The following is a 25410-nucleotide window of genomic DNA, read 5'->3' on the forward strand; positions in this document are numbered from 1 at the left end:
ATATTTTTCAGTCAAAAATACATACTTAGTTTTACAAATTCAATTTCTGTCTTCTAGGAAGGCCTACATGCAGCTGTACAGTGGGCTTTACAGGTCCAAACTGCAACAAAACAGTTTGTGATCATTTTTGCCAAAATGGGGGGACCTGCACTGTCACCGCTGGAAATCAGCCCCGTTGCCATTGTCAGCCTGAATATACTGGTGACAGATGCCAATATTGTAAGTATTATCAATATAAGGCAGCAAACTTAAAGCTTTGCAAGTTTAAAACATGAATAGCAACCTGCGCGAACTGCATTTTTTTATTTTAAAAAATGATAGCTTCTTCTAGACACTTGAGGGCAGCCAGCATGCGGAATTAAACCGTATAATTAAAATTTACGTTGTAATAAAAAGCAACCCTAACCAGACAATCAAAATAGTAACAGAACCATCATCAAGCAGCCAGTGCTATTATGTACAATTTCAAAGCTCCAGAAAGGCCTGCTGAAACCAGCTTTACAAAGCTTTCTAAAATAAGCAGGAATGAACACACACTGGACAGAGCATTCCAGAGCTTTTAGAGCCACCCTCTGAAAAAGTGCTTTCTGTGCCTTGCATTGTTTTCATAACCTTCAAAGAGGAGGCTCTTATTTATATTTTTGATTATATCCACATCATGGCATGTCACTCGTTACAGCCATAATTTAAATCCATGGGCATAGCCAGGGGGGGCAGGGGGGACACCTGCCTGCCTAAATCAAAATCAATACAAATCAGAGGTTCTGCCCCCCACTAACAAAAATCTTGGCTATGCCCATTTTTAAATCACAACATCCACCATTAATAAAAAGCACAAAAACAAAGTTGCAAACTAATAAAAAGATTCAACAAAGCCACGAAGTATTTAATTTTTTTCTTACTGTAAAATTGGAAGAGCCAGAAGAAAACCGTGGAACAGTTCTGATAAAATGAGTTATTATATTATACTCAAGTGTTTCATTTGTATACAGCAAGATCTGTCAAACAGCAAAAGAAAGAAAGAAAATCACATGCATCTTAAATAGAATTTCCATTGAGCACATTTATAGTAGGCAGACTATTAAATAAATACAAAGCTTTTAATGAAAACCCCCCAGCAATAATTGTGATTCTGTTCTTCTTGGTATTGAATAAACTCTATGGATCCTAAAATAACTTGAATTGGGTATTTGAAAACAATATAGTACATAAATCAATGCAGACAGACACACAGATTAAGAAAAAAATATTTACTTGAGGCTTACTCAAAAGCCAGACAAATTGTTTCTGGTTGACTGCTTCTGCAAACATCATTTTTTTTAAAAAAAGAATTCATTTAAATGTAAATTTAAGGGTACTTGCTACACTGTGTGTTGATTATCAGATTTGAATGTCTGCTGACATAGTCTAAAATAACAGCGTATTTCAGATAAACTAAATCCATTAATGAGCAAATAAAAGTAAGGAGAAGGAAGGGGTGTTATTTATTTAATGCTTCCAAGGATTTGAGAATTATTTATGGTAAACAGTTGTTGCCTAAATATATATTAGACTTTGTGGCTTAAGGTAGAGAACAATTACCTCCAAATAGGCTTATGTAGCTTATCACTTATTCATTATAATAAACAACACTTACAACACCATTATGGCCTTGGTATGTTCCTCATGCATTGTTGGAGTAATTTTACAAGAATCTTGTAATCCAGGCCAGTAGTATTATCCCTTAAATAGGAGAGGAGCAAAATTTTAAATCAAAATTTTGAGAGAGAGAGTCAGTGTGTTATACAGTGAGGATGGGAGGCCAGCGTTCAAATTTCTGCACCAGCATGAAGCTCACTGAGTGACCTTGGGCCAGTCATAATCTCTCAGCTTTTGTGTGGAAACCACTGCACACTGTCCTAAATGTGTACCTACACCACCCCTTACAAACACACTCTCAAAGATTACACAGAAGCATGACTTATTATAAGAGAAAGTACACACAAACTAAATGCACAGTAATTAATGTAAATTTGCCATATATTATATATGCAGGACAGCAATTATAACAAACACATTCACACACAATGAAGAGAATAAGCCCTTGTCTATAAGAGAAAGCAAAGTGGTTTGAGCATAGCCTTGTGTTTTTAAAACCCAAGATGACTGCCATGTAAGCAAAGTTTACCTATTCTAGCTCTTGATAGGCTGATCCTGTAACAATGGGAAATGTTAGGGCAATGCTTGAGAGCAGTGTGGAAGGTACAGGAAATTGTTGGAACTGTGTCAACTAGCCAAACACGGCCAAAAATATGGGTAGCTCTTAAGTGAGTTTTCAAATTGTATGGATGGGCCTGTATTAAGGAGGGGTTTGATGAGGTGTAGATATCCTATTTTTATTACTTGCAATGTATGAAATGTTTATTCGTTGCAGATGTTTGCCATCATTATTGTGTTAATTCTGAATCCTGCACCATTGCTGATGATGGCAATGTAGAATGTGTCTGTCCTCTACGATATGAAGGTCCAAAGTGTGAAACAGACAAATGTATAAAATGCCATGGAGGGCAGTGCATTCTGGACAAGGAAAGCGATGACATAATGTGCAAGTAAGTCTACATTATGATAAATAGTTAAATAGGAGGAAAATATTTTAACAGTGCAATGCATGCAGAGTTAATCGACATGTATCAAAGTAGTGGCACACAGTGTGACTACTTGCATATCAAGTCAGTGGTTCAAATGTACTTGAACTTGAGTTGGTGCCATACATATGAGATTTTAAAATACACATATATACCAATTGTTCCGATTGACACAGAGATTCAAAACAAGCCAGAAGGCAAGAAGAAGAAATATCCCAGGAAATTCTCTCTCTCTGTGTGTGTCTGTGAGAATGGGAGGGATGGAAATCATTAGTACCTTCACTTCCCTGCTAAAAATGTGACATATTAATCAGTGACTTCTGTTTCTTACCTGGATATAAATTCACATTGTTCAATCATTCATCTCAGAATAAGGACCAGTCTGCTGTTTTCATATCACAACAATTAGGATAATTGGCATGTGTTTTACTATGGAACTGTCAGGACCATCCAGATATGAACAATTTGCTTATCTTCGTATATTTATTTTTTATCCAAGGGCTTCTGACCTTCCTATGCATTATCTTTTTTTCAACCTTGTAGAATCAAATAACTGACAATGTAAACATGGGTTGGGAGTGACTATTTTATGACTTTGGTTTCTAGAATCTGCATTCAACAGTAATAGTGTATCTAACAGTAATGATGTTTCTCCTATAGCTGCACAAATGGAAAGATTGCATCCAGTTGTCAATTATGTGATGGCTATTGCTACAATGGTGGTATATGTCAGTTGGATCCAGAGACAAACATACCCGTCTGTCTGTGAGTATGCTGCTGTATCTGACAATTATTAGAACATTTTTACACTCAATCAATTCCTTGTGCCATTTTATCTTCTTTTCTTACCAAGTGTGGTGGTAATGAATTTTTTGCTGATCCAGGTCTTTTTTGGGGTTTTGACAGTTTTCAGAGTTTTAACTGGAAATGATAGAGGGGTGATTGGCATCTTTAATTACATAGTATATGTTATAACTGCTCTTTGTACCCACTTGAATTAGTGCATAGATAGATATGCTGAGCCTATTTTCTCCTTGTACGTTTTAGCATCAAATGTGGTATATCTATCTATCTACTATCTATGCATTTGAAATATGTTCGGCAAAAAAAGGCAGAATATTTATTTATTTAGCTGTATTTTACTGAAATTCTGCAGATGCTCTGTGGGATTTAAAAGTCAGCGCTGTGACCAGAAAGTGAACCCTTGTGATTACTACTGTCAGAATGAGGGAATTTGCACTTTAACTGCGTTTAATGAACCGAGATGCAAGTAGGTTTAACCTTCCACTTAATGCTGCGCATTTTGTGACATCATTTCAGGCCACAGTTCATTGGTTCACATCATGCACATCCATATACATTTCACAATTTATACTTAATCTCAGGGTTCATTTGTGCAATAAAATGTAGCTTTTGTGTAGTCTTGAGCTAATGAGTGTATTAAAATAGTGTCAGATATACTATTGCTATATTATTGGAACATGATATTATACTACTATTTATCTACATAATGACAAGAAGGTGACATGTCAGGAGGTTCATAAATACGTCTATATTTAAATAGCTTGAAGTTTATAAAAAATGCCAAACTACACATAAATACATCATTTGATATTCTGAAACCTTAACTTTAATTCTACAATGTACAGATTAATTGAACAAGGAAAGCAGACAGTTTGTCAGCTGTTGGAAGTGATAAACATCTTAATCAATGTAATAGAAAAGAATTTTTAAAGCAATTACTCCAAACAACAAATTAGAAGATCTGCCTTATCTCTTTACTATGTACAATTTATCTTCATTTATTCCCAAATTTTAATCACAATTCAGATATGCAGATCAAAAACATGAAGCTACACTTGTCTTGTGCAACAGGAAAATGAATTATCTTGAATTTGAAACTGAGACTAGGTGCAATCCCACACCATAGCTGCCAAGTTTTCCCTTTTCTTGTGAGAAAGCCTATTCAGCATAAGGGAATTTCCCTTAGGGGAGAACTTGGCAGCTATGTCCCACATACAATTAAGTATGCTTAAACCAAGTGATAGAAACAAGCAGAAAGCAGAAAGCATACACTGTGTTTTGTGGGCATAATTTAGGGCTGCCGCATATCACTGAAAGCAACATTTTGTTATGGTGGGGCCACTGTGGTCCGCTAATGTTTGAAAGCTGCTTCCCATCTGGATTGCTTGAGGAGCATGGAGAACCTTACACACAATGTGACACATTCCCAATGGGTGCACCTATGTGCTCATGCCAATCCATACACTTAGCAGTCTTAAAGAGCATTGTAATGCTGCTGCTGCTGCTGCTACAAATAAACAGTTCTCAACTTGGCCATTTTCATTTTTCACAGTTCAAACATTCTGCCAGCAGCCTGCTGGAAGTATGGCATTTCTCTTTCCTTCTTTATATATGGCTCTCCTTTGGGTAAAGACTATCGGTGAATGAGTTTAGTAAGAAAAAGATTCTGTTTTTAAGATGTGAACTAGACACATCATGATCCTCCGTTCTTCCCTCCCCCCGCCCGCAGATCCGCCGGTGCGGGGGTGTTTTGCAGGCTGCGTTCCCCTTGGCTTGGGGAAGGCAGCCGGTAAAACTGCCCCTGCATCGGCGCGCTTCGGCCCCTTCACCCGGAGTGCATCGATGCGGGGGTGTTTCGCCGCCCCCGCAAAAGCAGGCTTGCTAGCCGCCATTCCAACGACGCCTAGCAAGCCTGCCCAGGTGAGGGGGTGGGCGGCAGGAGCAGTGCCCGAAAGGGCTCCTTTCGGGCGCTGCTCCCACCGCCCCCCTTCACAACAGCAGGCTTGCTAGCTGCCGTTCCAACGGCGCCTAGCAAGCCCCTGTCTGGCGGTGGGGGGGAAAGCGCAGGATCCTCAGCTTTCCCCCCCAACACAGTGCCCGGGATCGGACGAGGCTTCTCCAGCCTCATCCAATCCCCGCAGTGGTGGTGGGGAGCGGAGGATCCTCCGCTTCCCCCCCAGGCGGCGGGGGGGAAGAATCCACTTCTCCCCCCTTCTTCCCACGCTACAGCCTTTGTGTTCCGCTAGTCTCTGCCGGTTGCCCCTCACCGGCAGAGACCAGCAGAACACAAAGGGGAACGAGCTGCAGCGCAGGAAGAAGGCAAAGGAAGATCAGCTGAGAGGCAGTGACAGCTGTCAGCGCCTCTCAGCTGATCTTCCTTTGCCTACTTCCTGTGCTGCAGCCCGTTCCCCTTTTGCTAGAGGAATGCCCTGTAGGTTTTGTGATCCGAGGTTTTTATGGCCATGCTTCAGAAGACGAAGCGGCGGCCATAGAAAAAAAACCTCGTCTTGCGAGGCAACCTCCGATCGCAAAACCTATTCGCATAGCGGAAAATTCGTCTAACAGGGCATTCGTCTAGCGAGGCACCACTGTATACTGATATATCACAATCATCACAATGTCTGAAACTTTGCAGGGGCACTGGCAGTCTTAACGGGTTTCCCCCACATCCTAATTTTTGCTGGTGCCTGCTCTTGTGATTCTCTACCTGCTGCAAGAGGCAGCGAAGAGCTGAGCAAGCAGAGTTAACAGGGGCTGCAGGAATCAAAATCTCATAGTTTTCCTCACATTGTGACTTTGCATAGCGCACACATCATGATATACTGCTAGATCAAAGAATATCATGACATGGACTTCAAACTGGTTTTGGACAATATATTGATATTTCGCCCAGCCCTACCAGGCAGGGAGCATTATTCTAATTCAAGGATGCATTCCAGACAGCCAAAAGGACTTAAGGATGATGTGGAGCAGAACTGGGGTGAGGGGGTGGTCCTGAGGAGGTGGTGTGGCCAGGCAGAAAGGTATGGAGGGCTACTTTCATTTCCTGAGCTCGAGACTGTTCACCCCTATTTTATTTGCAGTAGCTCCCAGTATTTTGCCATGACCCAAAGCATAAGCATGACAGAGTTTGGGATGTTTTAAGGGATATTAAGCAAGGAATATATTCCTAAAAGCTGGAGTTCACATACATGGGTGTGTGTTATAGATGGATTGATAGATCCCTCCCCAAGACAGCAGGTCTAATAAGATAATTTTAAAAAGTACCATGAACCAAATTGGGCATCTTTCCTAGAAAATGGAAGGACTATTCAGCCAAAGAATAGAACTACAAAAGTTATATAAGATCCCAGTTTAGGATTCCACTGATTCAATTTGATATTTTTCAAGTCACACAAGAAGGTAGCAATGCTGAATTAAAAAATCCGTCTTAAGGCTATACCATTATTAGGCCAGCCACAATATCACCATGTGTGAGCACCTACAGAACCTCAATGAAATGTCTGCTGCCTCTTCTCACATTCTGTCTTAAGACTTACCAAACCACAGTCTGAGATCCATGGCTTTATCACCATGCACTTACCCATCCCCCAGCCCTCTTGCTTTGTTACTCTAGCTTGATGAAGATTTCCAGAAAACTCATAAGCTTGCACACTACAGTGGTACATTAGGTTAAGAACTTAATTCATTCCGGAGGTCCGTTTTTAACCTGAAACTGTTCTTAACCTGAGGTACCACTTTAGCTACCAGTAATGGGGACTCCTGCTGCTACCACCGCACAATTTCTCTTCTCATCCTGAATCAAAGTTCTTAACCCGAGGTACTATTTCTAGGTTAGCGGAGTCTGTAACCTGAAGCGTCTGTAACCCGAGGTACCACTGTATTTGCAACATTTTGGCCTAATAAAGGTACTGCCCTAAGATAAGAGGTTTATTATTGAATCTCATAGAATGTTGTCTTTCATCATCTGTTCTTTATAAAATGATATGTAAACAGGCAATATTGAGTTATACTTCCTCTTTGAAGCTAAAAGCAATAAAAAGGCTCTCTAATATGGTTCATCTAAACATACGTGGCTGCCCAAATAAATCCAAGGCACACAGATCCAAAATAGACCACTCTTTCTGTCTCCCTTATAAACACTGCCATTGCTTCCTGAAGCAGCATCATCATCATTTTACATTAACCAGCTCATTTCATTTGTCCTAAGCCATATCATCCTGAAGATATAAATCTACTCTACTCAAATGTGAAGAAAGGTTGAAGACCAACCAAGACACATTAGTTACCTAATGTAATCAAAAACAGAGACTGATCTTAGGCATTATCTTAGACTGAACTCATTGGGACCTGTTGTTCAGTGGATATGTACAGGACTGCCCCGTTAAATCATTCGATAGCTCAGATATCAGTGAATCACAAATATATGCAAAACACTCCTTTTACGAATGCCACTTTAGTTACCGTGAGTACACTGCAGAATGGCAAAATGCCATCAGTGCTTCAGCCTACAATGTGGATTGATTGAATATTTACCCTTAAAAATGGATATGGCTCTTGTAGAAAACTATTGTTCTCATCAAACAATTGATATTTTATGAATGATATGAAACATCCATATGCATTCATCTATACCTCCGTCAAGTGACAGAACTGTATAATACAACAACAATCACTAACATTTTCTTAACCATTTCTTAACCATTTTCTTTTGAAAAATACTACTCTGCAGCGTACTGAACTATAACAAGTTTATAAGAACATTTTAAAATTAAACAATATCATCAAAAATATTTTGATTTTTTCCTTCAAAATCAGGTCCTTTAAAATGTACAATTTTTAGTCTAGAATAGGCACACACCTTTTTCCAGCATAAATTCTGCAGAATCTTTTCAGATAACACCAATCACAAAACTCTGTTTCTGTAAGCACTGATTCAAGTGAATCTATGAATATATTTCAGAAAATTATTCTAAGGATAAAATGCTCTAATCATGTGATTGCAGTATGTAAATAATAGGTTGGATTCAAAAGGTTCCCTTTTGACACAGAAAAGTGTTGGAAGTAACATTCTGAGGGGAATACAAGGCAAGGATAGTACCATTACAAGGAACCCTTTGCTGCAACTAGTCTTCTGTTTACAGAAAGTGGTCTAAACCACAACCAACAATTCTAATATACTTTATTTGAGAATTTTAGTTTTTATTACATATATGAAGTCTTCATGAACAGTGGAAAAGTCAGGGGGAGAAGGAATGAAAGATATAGGGCAAGTGTAGATTGCTGTGTCAGAACAGGTACTGTTGTTCATAAGTAAGTAAAGCAAGGGCTTTACTTGATGCCCAAAGTTCTCAACATTTCACCCACTAATGCAGATTTTGAGAAGAGGAAAGCACAATTAATTATTAATCTTATCCACACTTCACCATTACAGGATTGGTTACAGCAATTTATAATTCAATATTTTTTTATTTAAAAAAGTTCAAAAATAATTACAGGCAGAGGGATATTTGGCAGTGGGTCCTAAAATATATGTCTGAAGGGTCAAAGGCCAGAGTAGAGAGAATGTCTTCAGCATACAAAGGTATCTTTAGCCCAACCAATCCTTCACACTAGGAGAAGCCAGTGCAAGAGATCCCACTAGTGCAATAGGAGTTCTCCCTCTGCACCTCCACACCTCCGCCAGATCCATTCTGGAGGGTCAAGAGAACCCCCAGAACAGCATGCAGGAGAAGAAAAAGGGGACTTTACTGTCTAGCAAGAATAAATGATTGTGCTTAAAGAAAGAGCAGATGAATTCCTCCTTATAAAATGAAGGAGCCAGATGCACCTCCATAGGGAGGGAATGCCACAACTGCCACAGATGATGTCTTCACCTGCACCCTTCAAAAAGCAAACACTACTGAGGGCAGTGGAACTACCAATTGTATACTGTATGGGGTTAAAATTCGTTTTGTTTAGATGGACTCCTTCAGGCAAGGATATACTGTAAGTTGAAATAATAATAATAATAATAATAATAATAATAATAATAATAATAATACAAAGTAGGGCCCCTCTATTGATCTTAAGCTACAAGAGCATCTGCAGGGAACGATCTGGTATTTCAGATATTTTGGGCTTAATTTGTTTAGGGCTTTAAACACTAATATGAGCACCTTGTATTAGCCCCAGAACCAAACTCGCAACCAATCCAGCTACCATTAAGCACTTTCAAGAATAGTTATGGGTAGAGATCCTATGGTAATTTATAGGAGATAGAAATGTTAGTCTTAGCTAGATTTGTGCCTAATGTGTTCACCATTTATAATAATAATATAATAATAATTTATAACCAGCTACCCAATTTCACTGTTTTCGAAGTTAAGGTACTAAGATTTGACGTATGAAAGATTTTTCTCCAAATTAAGGTTCTGTGATTTACAGCACATCCACAGATAGATGGACATATATCTTCTACTGCCGCCATACTATAATATGCCATTTCCCCCGTTTTTGAGTATTTGCGCCTACATCATTCAAAGGTGTTGAAATGAGTATTGCTAGTACCAGGAACACAGTCTGTTAGTTATAACAATAGATAGCTACTCTGGCTTTAATTATTATTTTTCAACATTAATTTAGGCTACATACCCTGTTTCTCCGAAAATAAGACGTAGCCATAAAATAAGCCATAGCTTTCAAGGAATATAAGCCATACCCCCAAAATAAGCCATACTGATATACAGGTTAACCTTGTAGGTTAAACTGTACCATACTTAATAAAAAATAAGACATCCCCTGAAAATAAGCCATAGTGGGTTTTTTGAGGAAAAATAAATATAAGATGGTGTCTTATTTTTGGAGAAACACGGTAGTATGATTTTCTGCTTTTCTGTTTTGTGTTGTCATCAGGTGTGGACTCAGCACATGTCGTATGCTATTACAAATGGTGTTTTATTTATCACCTGTGAAAGCTAAATGTTATTGTAAACCAAAGTGATATTTGCTGCACTGTACTTTATGGATTTTTAAAGCAAGAAATATAACTTTGTAAATTTTCAGTTAAGTGTACAGATATTCCAGAAATAAGTTTAGAACTTAAAATCTGGAAGCACTTTATCACATACATCAGTGCTAAATTAGTTGTGGTATTATGACTTATAGCCAGCACAATTTAAAGAAAGTAGCAAGTTATTTATGTGTGTTGCTACGTAGAAATGAATCTGTTGCCATCAAGCATAAGTAACATGTAAACTGTCCCATACAAGCTACAAATATGTAAAGGATTTTAAAAATTTGTATTTTCAGAAATACGGTCAGATACTCACTGCAGAAATATAGAATATAAACACTTTCATATTTCTTCACTGGAATGTATCCAAACTTTTACTATATTTATCTTTTTATCTTCTCAACTCTCTTATACCAAGTATGCTTCCAAAAACTATAGTTTCTATCTGATGGTCTATTGCGCCCCAAGGCTCCCAAGGCCCTCCCCAAGTAAATAACTTCACACTGACATGTAGTTTTGGGCAAAATTTAGGCCACAACATTTTTGGTTACAGCAAAGTGAGCGGTATTGGCTTAGGACTGACAAACTATCACTGACTCCTGCCCTCCCAGCAAACCAAACGAGGGAGCAACATCGATGAAGATCAACCAAAGCTCACCCCGGGGTTCCTGTGGTCCTGGCATGGCCCTAGCCCCCCAAGCGGACCGGGTGAGATCCAGGACCCCCAGATTCCTTTACCAGAATACCCTTATTCATGGAGGGGCAGGTGATGGCCACACCTCCCCTCCCACACACCATTAAGCCAATGCCTAACTGCCAAACCTTACACAGTTGTGACGATTGCTAAGGGGGTAGGTGAAAACCAAGTGGCCACTGCCAATTTGCCATATGGAAAAATTCCTACCCGGCCTGTTCCAAAACAGGCGACCAACCAATATCTGAAGCAAGGCCAAAGTAGCAACGCCTACAAATAGGGATGGGAGGGCGGGTGTTTGGCAGCGCAAAGCAAGTGCCTCAGCCTCCATCAATCATGCCACCTGCACTGATTGGCTCAGACAGCCTGGTGTGATTGTGGGGCTATACAGACAAGGCCTGGGCCACGCCAAGCACCTTCAACCTGGCGGGGGTTCTCTCAGGGGCCTGTGCAGAACCAGGACCCTCGTTAAAGAGGATCCCATTTGCAGGTAAGTTAGGCCTGCTTTATAGACCTGAAAAATTGAATAGTGGTGCTCCCCCTCTCCCCAGATGCACATGCACACACACATGCAGTGCAGCCATATAACAGATTGCACCATCCTTTCAGTCATGCAGAACCTTCCTGGGGTTGCACGGTGACTGCAGGCAAAGCCAGAACCTGCATACACATCCCATTCCACGCAGTCTCTTTTCCAACAGTCTGCTGCTATTAGCAATATTCTTAGAAACCATAGATTAATTGCATTTCTCTATATAGGATAGAACCAGATGTGATACTAAGGCAAGTTTTTTCCAATGGTTAACATGTTTGGGATGGAGATACAACAGTGCAAAGGTATACAGGACAGATGGCAGCAAATATTATGACAGATGATAGCAAACACTTGTACTATTAGCTTAAATTTAACTTTGAAGATTTCTTTGATGAAAGGTAACTTTCATGCAAGTATGAAAATAGAGTTGCTTTTAATACTTTTTATGCTGAATTGATCAAGTGTGTGTAGTTCACAGTGTGCAAAGATCAGGCTAATCGACTTGAACACTGCATCACTACAAATTCTATTTCAGCGTTAATGAACCTCCTTGCCTGAGGAAGTGTGTGTGTGTGTGTGTGTGTGTGTGTGTGTGTGTGTGTGTGTGTGTATAGACACACACACACACACACACACAGTATATCAGTCTGTAGGCAGATTTTACTAAAACAAAAGCTAGGCGTATACTTTTCTTTGGATAAGAAAAATTACACCATACAACATGCTAATCATTTTTTCTCATCTTAAGAAGAGGAACATTAAAATGTCCTGCTTTACTCTTGCCTTTATGATGAAAAGGGGGCTCAAGTACTGGCAGATAGAATACCTGTCTTCCATCCATGAGATGTAGAAAAGTTTAAGGCTTTGTTACAGTATTGCCTTCTTTTTTACTCCTTTCAATCAATTGACAAGAATAATTAACTAGTTTGCTCCTGAGCATTGTCTCATAAAATTTATATCTGGCATGATATAAAGCAGACAATGTATATGTGCCCACATGATCAGAAACAAGGTATATCTCTATGTCAGTCCCCTTCAGGCATCTTCCTAGATGCTCCCCCCCCCCATTGCCAGACATCTCTGAGGTAGAATTAGTTTTCACTCTGTTATCTCATTTGGCATTGCTTCTCTGGAATCCATTCCACCCCCACCCCAAATCAATTAATGCAGGAGTATCAAACATGGTGTCTTCCATATGTTGTTGGACTCCAAAGCTCAGCAACCCCTGCCATTATGTCCAAAGGTTGATAGCTGTAGCCCAAAAACAGCTGGAGGGGGCACCAGGTTGACTACCCATGAAAATCAGCCAATTAAAATAATGCAGCTCAGGTCTCACCCAAGCTTAATGGATAACAAGTAACTCATTTCAGAATATTCCATTTTTAATAGCTTTTCATTTCTGCTTGTGGCCTGTTCATAAAAAGCACAATTATTGTACAGGAACAGAAATAATAGCTATTTATATGTCTAGGATTCCTATTTTGGCGCTTCTATTAGTCTAAAGTCAATACATTTTAGGTTAAGACATTTTGCAAAAGACACAGGAGAGAATAGTAAAATGAAAACAGTTTTGAAAGTAAAAAATGAAACTTCCCAGTTTGTGAATGTTTAATGTCATCAGTCTCTTCTAACAAGAGACTTTATATTTAGTTATTATTTGTGGCTTTCATTGCAGGTTTTGATACCCAATGTTAACAGTACAAACTGGCATTGTTGTATTACCACATAACTATTTTATAAATTTTTGATACTGAAGAAATGAAAATGGTTAGCATCATTACACCTTATTGGTGTTTACTCTAGATCATGATTTTTTGCTCATTAAGGTGGGTTATGTCTGTTTAATATATTTTTGTATAATTTGTAGGTGTGAGTTGATTTTATTATATTAATTGGGTTGTTTTAGATGCTCCACCAACTGGTCTGGTACACAGTGTGAGAGGCCAGCTCCCAAAAGCAGCAAATCTGACAATATCAGTACAAGTAAGTTTTTTTGAATAACAATGCTAATATAATTTAAGCCATTATTTAAGGAACAAAGCATATTTTGATAGCACTGGAAGTTATTGGAATTGGCATTTTGCTACTATTATTGACATTAATTTATTGTATCTTTATTTTTACATCTTATGATTTAAGTGGAAATTGTTCAATTTGGTTGTGTTTTTTTTGATATTTTCTTTCTTGTTTATGACTACTTTTGTTGTGTTTGTAATGTAAATATTCTCATGTTGTAAGCCGCCTTGAGCATGGTTTTAACTTTCAAAAGGCAGCATACAAATAAAATGATGATGATAATTGACCATTCCTGTGGACATGTGGGTCACTCTAGTATGAAAAGTATGGGGCAACTCTTAGAGCCTATGTGAAATGTTTATTATGTAGTTTGCCTTTGCAAACATTTTCTTTTACAAATTGACAGCATGGAAGCTCACAATTTGGAACAGGACACTGGAAAGGGGGAGGTTAATTGTTTACACCGACGCAGACTTCATATGGATTGGGGGCCCTGCACATAGCTGTCAAGTTCTCCCTTTTTTAAGGGAAATTCCCTTATGCTGAATAGGCTTCTTCGTGAGAAAAGGGAAAACTTGACAGCTATGGCCCTGCAGCTGCAATTTACATTGGACCATTTAATCAACTGGGAGATTCTTCTCCCTTGCCATGACATTTGCAGGATTAGGGGAGGGGTACAGATCTCAATCAGGATCAAATAAGGGTAAAGGTTAAAGCTCTGCTACCCCTCCATGCCTGAATCACAATCTGAATCAAGGTCCCCACAATGGCAGGTAATTTGTGAACTAAAAAGCATGACATCTAGTATGGCCATAAGAAGACAATAGGAGGAAAGTTAACAAGTGATGAATAAAGTTTGGTTTCAGTTAGGAGAATTGCAGAATAAATCAAAATTAATGGAAAACTAGGTTTTGAAAAAGCACTTGACAGAAAATAAAGTGCACCAAATCAAAGGTAGTTATTTAACTATAAGGAAATTCACTTTTAAAAAGAATTAAGTGCTTCTTGCACACAATCTGGGCTATTGTGTCCAAGAGGATAACCAGGCAGGACCTGTTTGTGCTCAACAAGTAAGATATACATATGCAGAAACATGTATTTGCATTTGTATACTCTCTAACTGGGTTAGAGACCTATTTAGACAAGTCGGTGGTTAATAAGTAGTTAAGAAAAAGTTAAGTATGATCCATAGGTCATACTTACATTTGAAAAGTCAAATGTAATGTTTAAGCAAATAAACATGTTTGGCATGTCCTGTGCTTGGCAGACTAGTATTTGGTTACAAACTTTAACCATATGGTATGGTGTCATGAACACTATCCAGAAGGCTTGTAATCTACTTTAACAAACTGAAACTGGGATAGAATAATAGAATTGTAGAGTTGGGAGAGTCCAGCCCCCTGCAATGCAGGAATATGGTTCTGCCTCACATGGTAATCAGACCTGCAACCTTGGCATCATTAGCACCACACTCTAACCAACTGAGCTACCGGTATCTAGGAGACTGGTGACAGATTGACACACAAATAGGGACTGGAGTATGACTGTCAGGTGGCAGTGAAATGGCTAATAAAGAGAAATTAAATAGTTCAACAAATGGCTTAAGTAAAATGTCAGCTTTGAGAAAGGACTTTAGGAATGACAGGCAGGCCAACTGCTGGAACTTAATAGTAGAAGAAATCTACATTTTCCATCTTGTCATATAGAGAAAGAGACTTCTCAGTAGAATATTTTAGAATCAGAACATTGGAATATAATGAACAACTCATGGAATGACTGTTTAGGTCAGTCAGTGACCTGGTTCGGACATCAGTTTGAAACGCAATTAAACTGAACTATAGTTTAAAAGGTGAACATAATGCTTTCCCCTGTTCAGGCTGCTTCCACACTGCTGGGAGCTAAGATATGCTCCTGCTTAGTATCATCTCCAAACAAACCCACGAGCTGTAACCAAGGTTTATTCTTGGCTCACAGCTTTTTGGGAGGAACAAAACTACAACTCAGGTTTCAGGTGACACAAAAACCATTAAACAGCTTCCAGTATTCCATTCCTACCTTACCTTATCTATTTGTTAAAACCTGATCTACAGTACAATCAAAGTTTCATGTCACTCTGCTTACTGAGGTATTATCAAAGTTTCCTTGCCAAGTGTTAAATTTTCAAATAGTCAAACCTGTTTCTCTTATTTGTTGCAGGAAGCATTGCAATCATTGTTCCACTCGTCCTCTTGGTGACCTTGGTTACTACATTGGTAATAGGTTTGCTACTTTGTAAAAGAAAGCGAAGGTAAGAAATTTCCATTGATGGAAGAAGCAACAATTTACTGGATAGGTTCTAAGGACTACCAACCTTGGATGGTGATGATGGTTGTGTAATTTCAGTCCAATCCTATCTCTGCATGGCACCATGTGCAGATACAAATAATTTGCAATATGAAATAGCCAATGGGGAATATAACAGGAACAGAGGTGGGAGAGTCAATGGTAGGGCTTGATGAATTTGAGCAAATGTGGTTCACTTACTTAAAGCTTGATCATAGTTGGGAACTGGGATTAAGAAGATGAGTCAAAGGCCACATAGAAAAGGTGCATTTTCAGATGGGCCTTGAAGGAAAGGAACAAAATGACACCAGCTACATGTTCATGGCAAAAGTTAAACAAAGCAAAAAGAAGGGAGAATGGGTGTGACTGTTTAAGGCAGTAAGAGAGAGCTAGTGGAGCGGACAGCATGGGCATCAACAAATCAAGACCAACAGATACGATAGGTAAGGACAAGATATTTAGGCTGGGTACACAAAGGGACAGCTTGTGAAGTGGGGGGATATACTACTACTGCTACTAACAACAACAACAATTTATTTGTACCCAGCCAGATGGGTTGGGTACAAATTTATATTTATATTTAATTTATATTTATATTGCCCTAGCCACTCTGGGCAGCTTCCAACATATATAAAAAACAGTAAAATATAAAACCTTAAAAAGTTTCCCTATACAGGGCTGCCTTCAGATGTTTCTTAAATGTTATATAATTACTCATATCCTTAACATCTGGTGGGAGGGCATTCCACTGAGTGGGCACAACTACTGAAAGGCCCTCTGCCGGGTTCAGATAATTAATTGTCATACCATCTGAATGTGGCAGAGGGCCTTTTTGGTAGTGGTGGACTTAGGTATGAAAGAAGGGCAGAGAAACGCTTGTGCAACGTGGAAGATAACCCATTTACAAAACAGAGTTTATCAAAGGAAACAAAGAGAAATTGAAAGCACTGTTGTGCAGGAAGAAGTGACATAACTTTGGCAAATATTTAGATATAGCGTACAAAGAGAGACATGAAAGCTGTTTACCAAGGAGACCAGACATAGACTAAAGAAAGGAAGGCTTGGGAGGAAAGAGAAATAGTTCTGGCTTGGACTTGCTGACCTTGATATTGCAATTAGACAACCTAGTGGAGTAGTAGTAGTAGTAGTAGTAGTAGTAGTATTTGTATTCCACCCTTCATCCAAAGATCACTGGGCGATTCACACAAAAAATACAAAATGAGAACACAACATAAATAGTAATAACAAAACAAAACAATAACTCCCTTCCCAGAATCAATTAGAGCAATTGGCAGACAGCGAGACTGGAAAGCTGTGGGGTATATATAGAGGTAACAGGGGCAACATATGAGGTAAACTGAAAGTCATAGGAATTAATATGTTTTTCAAGGAGAGAGTTTAGTAAGAGAACAGTAAGAAACTAAGCACAGAACTGTCAAGGGATAGTTGAGTGCAGGGGGTGTGTGCAGAGGAAAAGCTTCCCACTCCCCTTGGAAACATTGAAAATTAAGCTGGCAAGGCAATATCTCTCCCCCCCCCCCAAAAAAATCACGTCTTCTTTTCACATATTGTCAATTTATATTATATATATGCACACACACACACACACACACACAACCAATATAGAGATTAATTTATTCACTCTTTCCCTTGTGATATATTTTAGGGCAAAAACAATCCGACGACAACCAATTATAAATGGAGGAATCAATGTAGAGATTGGAAATCCATCATATAATATGTATGAGGTGGGCCATAATCACAACGAAAGAAGTCTTTCAGATTTTACATTAAATCCAGAAAAGGTAAAATCAAGTATTTGTTTCCTAATTCAAATAATTATGTTTTAAATAATAGTAAAATATTATTGTTGGGTAGGATCCAAAGGTCTTCTTCCATTTGCAAAAAGAAGCTCCAGCTAATAGACAAGGAGGGGGTCAATTTTTACGAATATCTCTTCTCCCCTACAGCCCTCCTAAGTACTTCCCACACTATTGTGTTCCAAAGCTCTTTGGAGGAGGGGGGGGAGAAAATGGGTGAAAATGCCTCTGCTTATTCAGTGGTGGCTGGTAGCTTTTTGACTTGGTAGGGCTGAATTTTTTAACCTGCTCTTTCATCACGATAGGATTTTGACAGCACTTATTTAAGCAGCTTGCCATTATATGTGTACAGAGTGACACTGACACTTTTTCTCTGCACATCTTTGGACAGGGAAAGTGTTTCCTTGTAAGAGGGTCTAAGTAGCATTTTCAGACAAGATTGACGCCACACCTCTTAGAAATTCAGCCATACCACATGACTTAAGTTTTTGAATTTATGTATTGTTTACACCTATACATCCATTGCCAGTAAACAAACACATAAAAACTTACACAGGTTTCCTCTCTCCAAAATCAATTTAACTATTCATTATCCAAAATATGTTTCTCTAAATTAAAACAAAAAAACCCCAAAAGTATTCCAACTGTCGGGGGATGGGGGACAGGACAGTTGAGCCATAACATATTTGCAATGCATGGATTAGTCCTGAAAATGTGAAGTACCGTAATAATCTCTGCTCATGTGCAAAAGCTCATTACACCACACTAATCAGAATTAACCTATGCTATGTCTGAGGTTTAGGAGAATATCTTCCAGATTTGGTGAAGTATGTGGAGTCATGTCCAGACAGGCACGGTGCCCTAACGTTTCATTTCAGAAGTCCACTGACAAACGTAGGGTAGAAAGGTAGAAATAATATGGACATAATGTGTGGCTTCGAGATTTTGAGAAGGGATTTTTAATTACGTGACATTTTCAGTGGAAGGGCTGTGGACCAGCCTCCACCACCTTACTGATCAGGGCCTCTTCTGAAATGGAAAGACTCATTTGAATCCAACTCATTATTTCTAGAATGCTTAATCTATAAGTCACAAATGCAAACATTCATGTGTGAAACCAGCTCAGTATTATACATTGTAACAATTGTGAGTTGTTCCTAATAAATATTGATTGTTTTCAATTGAAGAACCGTAATGCTTTCTTATCCCCACCAGGTATTTGAAATCTTCACTAACCATATGTTTTTACCTAATTAATTTTGAAGACCTGTGATGGGAAAACACACTCTTTCCCGCTGCTGCAAAATATCTCATGCTTGAGACTGCTCAATGACTTATTTTACATAATGATGATTGTACCATTGCCAAATTGTTCAATGGTGATGCTGGAATGATAGCAAGATAGTGAGCAAACAGTGTAAAAACTTAAGAACTGCCTGGAACATTATAGGGATTTAAGTTATTTTAATGATTATCACTGCCTGGATGGGTCAGAGTTAATGGTTTATCTAGCCCAGTGTTCTGTTTCTAGCAGTGTATCTAGAAAAATCACATATGGAATGAAGGTGTCAAAATCTGTTCCTCAGAGACCTAGAGGTTCAATTTATTTAATGCTGGCAGTAATTGATCCATTCATGGAAAATAGATCTTATTCTTTTGAAATTCATCAGACATAGCAGCCATCTGCACATCTCAGTGTCAATGACTGTTGTTTTTTCAAATGTTCTGGCATTATGCGAAAGGGATTTCTATACATGCAACTTCATCAATCCTTAATTGTTTCTTTCTAGACTAAAAAGACCTACCAGTATATACTGAAGTGATTCTTTGTATGGAAAGTGCAATAACCCTTAACTGTTTTCACTTTACTTTCCTGTACCTTTTCCAAATCTGTAATATCCTTTCTTAACATGGGGCGACCTAATGGTACTGGTAGAGGCTTCTTTCAGCTTGTACATGTGAAGTATTTTGAGGCACATAACAATTCTGACCATTCTCTTTGTTACGTGCCAAATGAACAGGTCTCTCCCCCCCCTCAGTTGCATACCTAACACTAGCAAAGCAGTTTTGCTAAGTTTTCAAAGAATCTCCCCAGCACTTAAAAGGAAACACTCCTGTTGTTCCAAATTACCATCATCTGTACAAGACCTTGAAGAATTATTTCAATACTATGATGTATTGTATAAAGTTCTCTATGACAGAGGAATAGCTGGATTATGAATAGTTTTTAGGAATGGCCAAGTGTGTCCTAATCAATTAATCACATGTATAAACAATAAATTAGGGCTAGCCCCTAGGCCATTTGACAAATTGAAGATTACTCTAGAACAGAAATGCTTCCTGTACTAATGAAAGTATTTTTTTTTAATTTGTATGCATTAAAAATATATTTGGGAAAAAGATAAAGTTCAAGTATGTGGTTTTACTCATTACTTGTTCAATACTATTTCAAAGTGTAGAAGGAAAATGCAATATTTTAAAAACAAGAACTAAATGGAAAAAATTGCTGTATTTAAATGCAGGCCAGGTATATAGGGGGAGGGTCCACAGTCTTCAAGCTTCCCCACACAGCACCGCCAATCTACTTAAACTCTGACCTGAAAGGACCTTTAACAGCAGGGGTGAGAAACTGCCATTCATTTTCCATGCTCATTCTACCATAGCCCCCTACTCAAGAGTTAGAAATGATTTGTATGAGTTTACAACTGATAAAGGTAGCACTAATATGCAAACAAGTATTTAATGAATGGTGTATTAATTTAAAATAGCCATACAATATAACATGAAACAGTATCAATGAATCTAGACCTGATGTTAAAAGTGAAAATGCAATTAATGTGCACATTTATTATGTGAATAACAGCTGCAGGGAAGCCTGGGGTAACTGTGGGCTGCAAATATATATACAAATATATATACAGCTGCAAATGGGAGCTTCCTTAGAAACACAAGTAGCAGCTTCGAAGAGGTGATTTTGTGGCAGGCAGATAAAGAATTTAAATTCTGCTCCCCACCCTCACAATTCTGCTATTTAGATACATGCACATTAATTGTATTGACACAGCTTCATGTCACATCTAGTTTGGCCCTGGAAATAAAGCAATAATAAGAAGGAAACTTATTCATAGATAAGTCATGTTTTGCTATGTAGCATCAGAGCAGCATATGGATTGTTTGCTTCTTCAGAAAAATTAAAACAGACATGGCTCCCATCACAGTAAAACAAAGAAAAGAAGGAAAGGTACCCAAAACAGTAAGTAACCAAATGAAAGCATAACCAAAGATGAGCATCAGCAAATTATTACCCAATGACCTTTGAGTATTATAATACTTCTTCAGGTCTTTCAAAGAGAAATTGTCCAAAACTGTCTTCCACAGATGATGTGGTGGCCACCTCTGAAGAAGAGTTATAATCCTCAAAAGGAACTGGACACTACGTTGTTGTCAGTGCCATCTTTGAAACTTCAAATCGGTTAGCTCTACCCCATTATGGTGCAGCCAGGTCCAGCTAAGAAATAATTTCAAATATTCTGTCATATTTAGACAGTAGTGTCGAAGGTGATGCTTTGGCATCTGTTTTCACAGAAACCAGCGTTTGCACCTTTTTGCTACTAATTCTAAGAGAAACTTCAGGCAGATAGTAAGCAAGCATAACCAACAGGCAGATAGTAAGCAAGCATAACCATATCACACTAAAAGAAACTGACAGGAGCAAAAAATGCACAAATTTATGACAAAATTATTTCTCTGGCAAATAAATAAATGTAGTCAATTTTTCATTAACATTAGGATCAACTGGCCACTTTATATTAATACCCTGCATCAGACAATTGGTTTATCTGGAGTATTATTTGCTGCTCAAAATAATGTGACAGTAACATTGCACAATATTTAATTGTGTCTTAATAAGCAAAATGGTATGCCCAATTAGATGTGTTCTCTGTACCTGATTGTGTCCTGGATTGTGTAAAAGATTTTAGGGCAGTGGAACACATTTATGGGCACAAGGCACAGAATCGAAATAAAGTTAGTGGTAAACTTAAAAGGCATAAAAATTATTAGTAAGTAGTTGGACATGAATGTTCCCAACATTCTCTAAATTTCATCTGCTGGACTGGATCCAGACTTTGCTCCCTGCCGGTGAAAATATTCCAAGTGGCATTCCACTCAGGGTATGCTCCAGTTAAGTAGAAGAGGGAAGGTGAATTTTGCTAATTCTCTCCCACACTCTTCCCGAGGGTTAGGGACCCTCCAGAACAGTGGGGGAGGGGTGACACTGCTGGCAGCAAAGTGAGAGGGAAATTGAAAAAAATTAACCTCCCCCTGCCACTCTTCCTCATAGATCACAAGGTTTCCGTGGACAGAACAAGTCTTTATGTCCACAAGTCAAGACTGACTCCAACCCATAATTTTTGAGTAATGAATCAAAAAGCTTTAAACTTTCTTAAACATCAGTGACATTATTATTAATGATCATATTCATATGCAAGGATGCATGTATTTATATGAAATCATTTACACTCATTTGTAATGTGGTTTCTGCAACTGGATATCATTTTGCATGTATTGCACCAAAATGTTCATAGGACGTTGGAGAGTTGGAAATTATTATTATTATTATTATTATTTTATTTTATTTTATTTTACAATATACAGCATGAGACAAACAGACTGGACAGACCCATTCACTGGGCCTTTATAGGGGCTTAATTGTGAGCTTATCTGGCCATGAAAAATGGAGCTCAAGCCAATTTCATAGACTATGGTTATATCACACAACATTCAGCCCAATGCTATGTGTGTTTACACAACAATAATTCTACTAAGTTTAGTATAAATTAGGTATGCATAAGGTTGCTGCCTTAATAATCCAGAACTTTCCTTTAACCATATCACAATGGTGATAATTATCTAATATTTTCATTCATGCTTCAAGCATATTCTGATTTTGTAAATAAAATGATACAGAAGCTGTAAATACATTACTATAGGGGGGGGAAGCATCTATGGACAACCATCTTGAAAAAATGCTCATAATTAAACCATAACGAAGTCTAATGAATAGATCTGTCCAATAATTGTCTATGGACTCAATGTCAAGGTGGTCTTGATGATCTGGTAGCTTTTATATTCAGTATAATTACCAAGTGAAATATTGAACTGTATGAATAGGATATTTAGAACTTAGGGGAACAGTTTATTTAAGTCTGATCTAGTTGCCCTTTGAAACATGTGCATATGACTATCTCCATCAACTATCCTCATACAAGTGGAGAACTTAGCTTGAGAGTCACTTCATGTGCCTGTGGAACATGTATCCAAATGGACTGCACACATGTGAATATATGTGTCTGTACATAGTAAGAAGGCAGGCTTTTAAAACACTATTCATTGACTCAGATCAACATCCAGGCTGGAGAGGCACCCATTATTGTCACTAAAGCACTCTGTCCATTACTAACTTTTAAATCGGAATACTGCAGTGGCAGCTGGGCTGAAGAGAAGGTATCCTAACATGCTATGGAGTTTGTAAGCATTTCCACAGCAGTATCCCTTGAGAGTTGTGGTCATTCCAAGGGTAACTGCCATTCATATTCTCCATAACAGGATCATATGAAAATATAAGAAACTGAGAAATGAATTGGCATAGTTTTCATATGTTCCCCACCCATATTTCCAATAAACTTGATTTCCCCTCAGTGTTTTTCCCCTTGAAAAATAGGTGTCGGTACTCGCCATGATGTTGTTACAGTAAGTGCCACACTTTTTAACAAAAAGAGGAGCCAGTACTGTGTACTCTTGAGTACCCCCTGAAAAAAAAAACAGTTTCCCTTCATGTTGCATGTCATCAGTTATATTAAAAGCATGTCCCATTAGATATTTAACAACTCTTTGTGATTTGCGTGAGCCAAGGCAATGAATAATCATGTCCCGATTTGTTCCTATGTGTGCATGTTGTATGATGTATTAAAACGAGAGGTTTCTTGATTTTTGTGCTTGAGCTATTCTAAATATCACATATTTATCTCTTTTCAGCCAACAAACTACTCCAATCCAGTGTATGCAAAGTTGTATATGGATGGGCAAAATTGTCGAAACTCCTTAGCCAGTGTTGATGAGCGGAAAGAACTCCTTCCAAAGAAAATAGAAATTGGCATAAGGGAGACTGTGGCATAATCCATTGTAACCTTTTGTATACTGTATAAATGTATAAAATATAATGATTACTTTTCTATGTACCAACAGTATTATAATTGTTTTAGCATCAGCATTACCTCTGGATTATTCTTTTTCTGTTTGGTTGGTGGTTTTCTGGGTTTTTCTTTTGCTGATGACTTGACTGACCATTTGTATGGTATTTTTATGGGGGGGGGGAATCTGCACTACAGTAAAATTTACAACAATGCTGCTGATATAACACACATTGAATTTGTTACAAATTTAAAAAAATCCTTTGTAGTGTGAATATGAGCAATCTATTTTGTATGAACCTTTTCCTTTGGTTTTACTTAATCAATTGATGAAGATGATATCTGCACTTTTCCATTATATGGTCTGAAGGCTGTAGTACAGTGTGTGAATTTGTTTATCTTTTAAATGGTGGAAGTATGGATGGTCTACTCTCTTTATGCCCATTAAAAATCCACTTCAGAATGTTTAAATTTTAGGAAACCTAATTTCACAAATAAAACATAACTTCCTTTTACAGTTAGCTTTAGGTTGCCGAGAAGTTATGAGTACTATAGAGAACATCTAATGGTCTGCATGAACACAGATTTTTCCGTTTTTGGAGATTCAGTGGTCGTCCAAGCTATACTAAACATATATACCATGTAAAAAACCTTCGTATTTAGTAAAACCGTATAGAACTTAGTGATATACGACTTGCAAGTGGAAAGACCTTAATTGATGTGTGCTATAAGGCCTATTCTGCAGTCCTGTATACAGTAGCTTACCTGGAGCACAAGAGGGCATCGCCTACACACATATTATATATTTATTTACTCAGCCATATGCATTATTTGTATATGATGAATTCCCCCATGGTGTAAGGAGAGCAAAAAGCCATAAGCACACACATCAATAAAAGAATTCTTAAAGGGAAGAGTGGGGAAAACCCATACTTGCCTAAAAATATTAAATTAACCCAGTCTTCATCATTTTGTTATCTGTTTAAAAGCTACTGTGGATTATTTTTAAAATTTCTTCAACAAACCTCAAAATCACATTCTCAATAGTGGGTGGAGAGCGTTCAATGTAAAGAGTTTCCAGCACTTTCTCTGGTACGGTATTAGCTTATTTTATGTGGTTATGAAGAATAAAAAGAAAAAAGAAAAATCAATACAATTTGCCTTTTTTCAATTGTGACAGAAATACGTATTGCAATTTCTCTAGGTTGTTAAGGGAAAAAAACAATCCTTGAAATATTTTATACATAACTTTAAAGGCACAAAAAAGATTTCACACACCTGTACACAAAGAATGGGGGTGGGGGCTTTTGTTCTTCTGCTACACATTACTGATTTTTAGCTGTCATGAGATATTAATCTAACAGATTAAATATGTTTGTGGTGGCTCTTTTTTCCCTTTGTACGAACATT

General features: G+C 38.0%; 1 protein-coding gene across 1 annotated transcript in view; it reads left to right on the plus strand.

The window, feature by feature from the left end:
• The window catches only part of LRP1B (LDL receptor related protein 1B), a 743096-nt gene extending 717979 nt beyond the window's left edge, over window positions 1-25117 (plus strand). The window contains exons 84-92 of the mRNA XM_060279545.2: window positions 58-219; window positions 2414-2588; window positions 3285-3389; window positions 3781-3894; window positions 13558-13634; window positions 15864-15954; window positions 17656-17794; window positions 20332-20430; window positions 23846-25117. Of these exons, the coding sequence (XP_060135528.2) occupies window positions 58-219; window positions 2414-2588; window positions 3285-3389; window positions 3781-3894; window positions 13558-13634; window positions 15864-15954; window positions 17656-17794; window positions 20332-20430; window positions 23846-23986 (1103 nt within the window). The 3' untranslated portion in view covers window positions 23987-25117. The remainder of the gene's footprint in view (window positions 1-57; window positions 220-2413; window positions 2589-3284; window positions 3390-3780; window positions 3895-13557; window positions 13635-15863; window positions 15955-17655; window positions 17795-20331; window positions 20431-23845) is intronic.
• Window positions 25118-25410: the final 293 nt, after the last annotated feature.

The sequence above is a fragment of the Zootoca vivipara genome, chromosome 1 (genome assembly GCF_965207765.1).
Source record: "Zootoca vivipara chromosome 1, rZooViv2.hap1.1, whole genome shotgun sequence".
Lineage (NCBI taxonomy): Eukaryota > Metazoa > Chordata > Lepidosauria > Squamata > Lacertidae > Zootoca > Zootoca vivipara.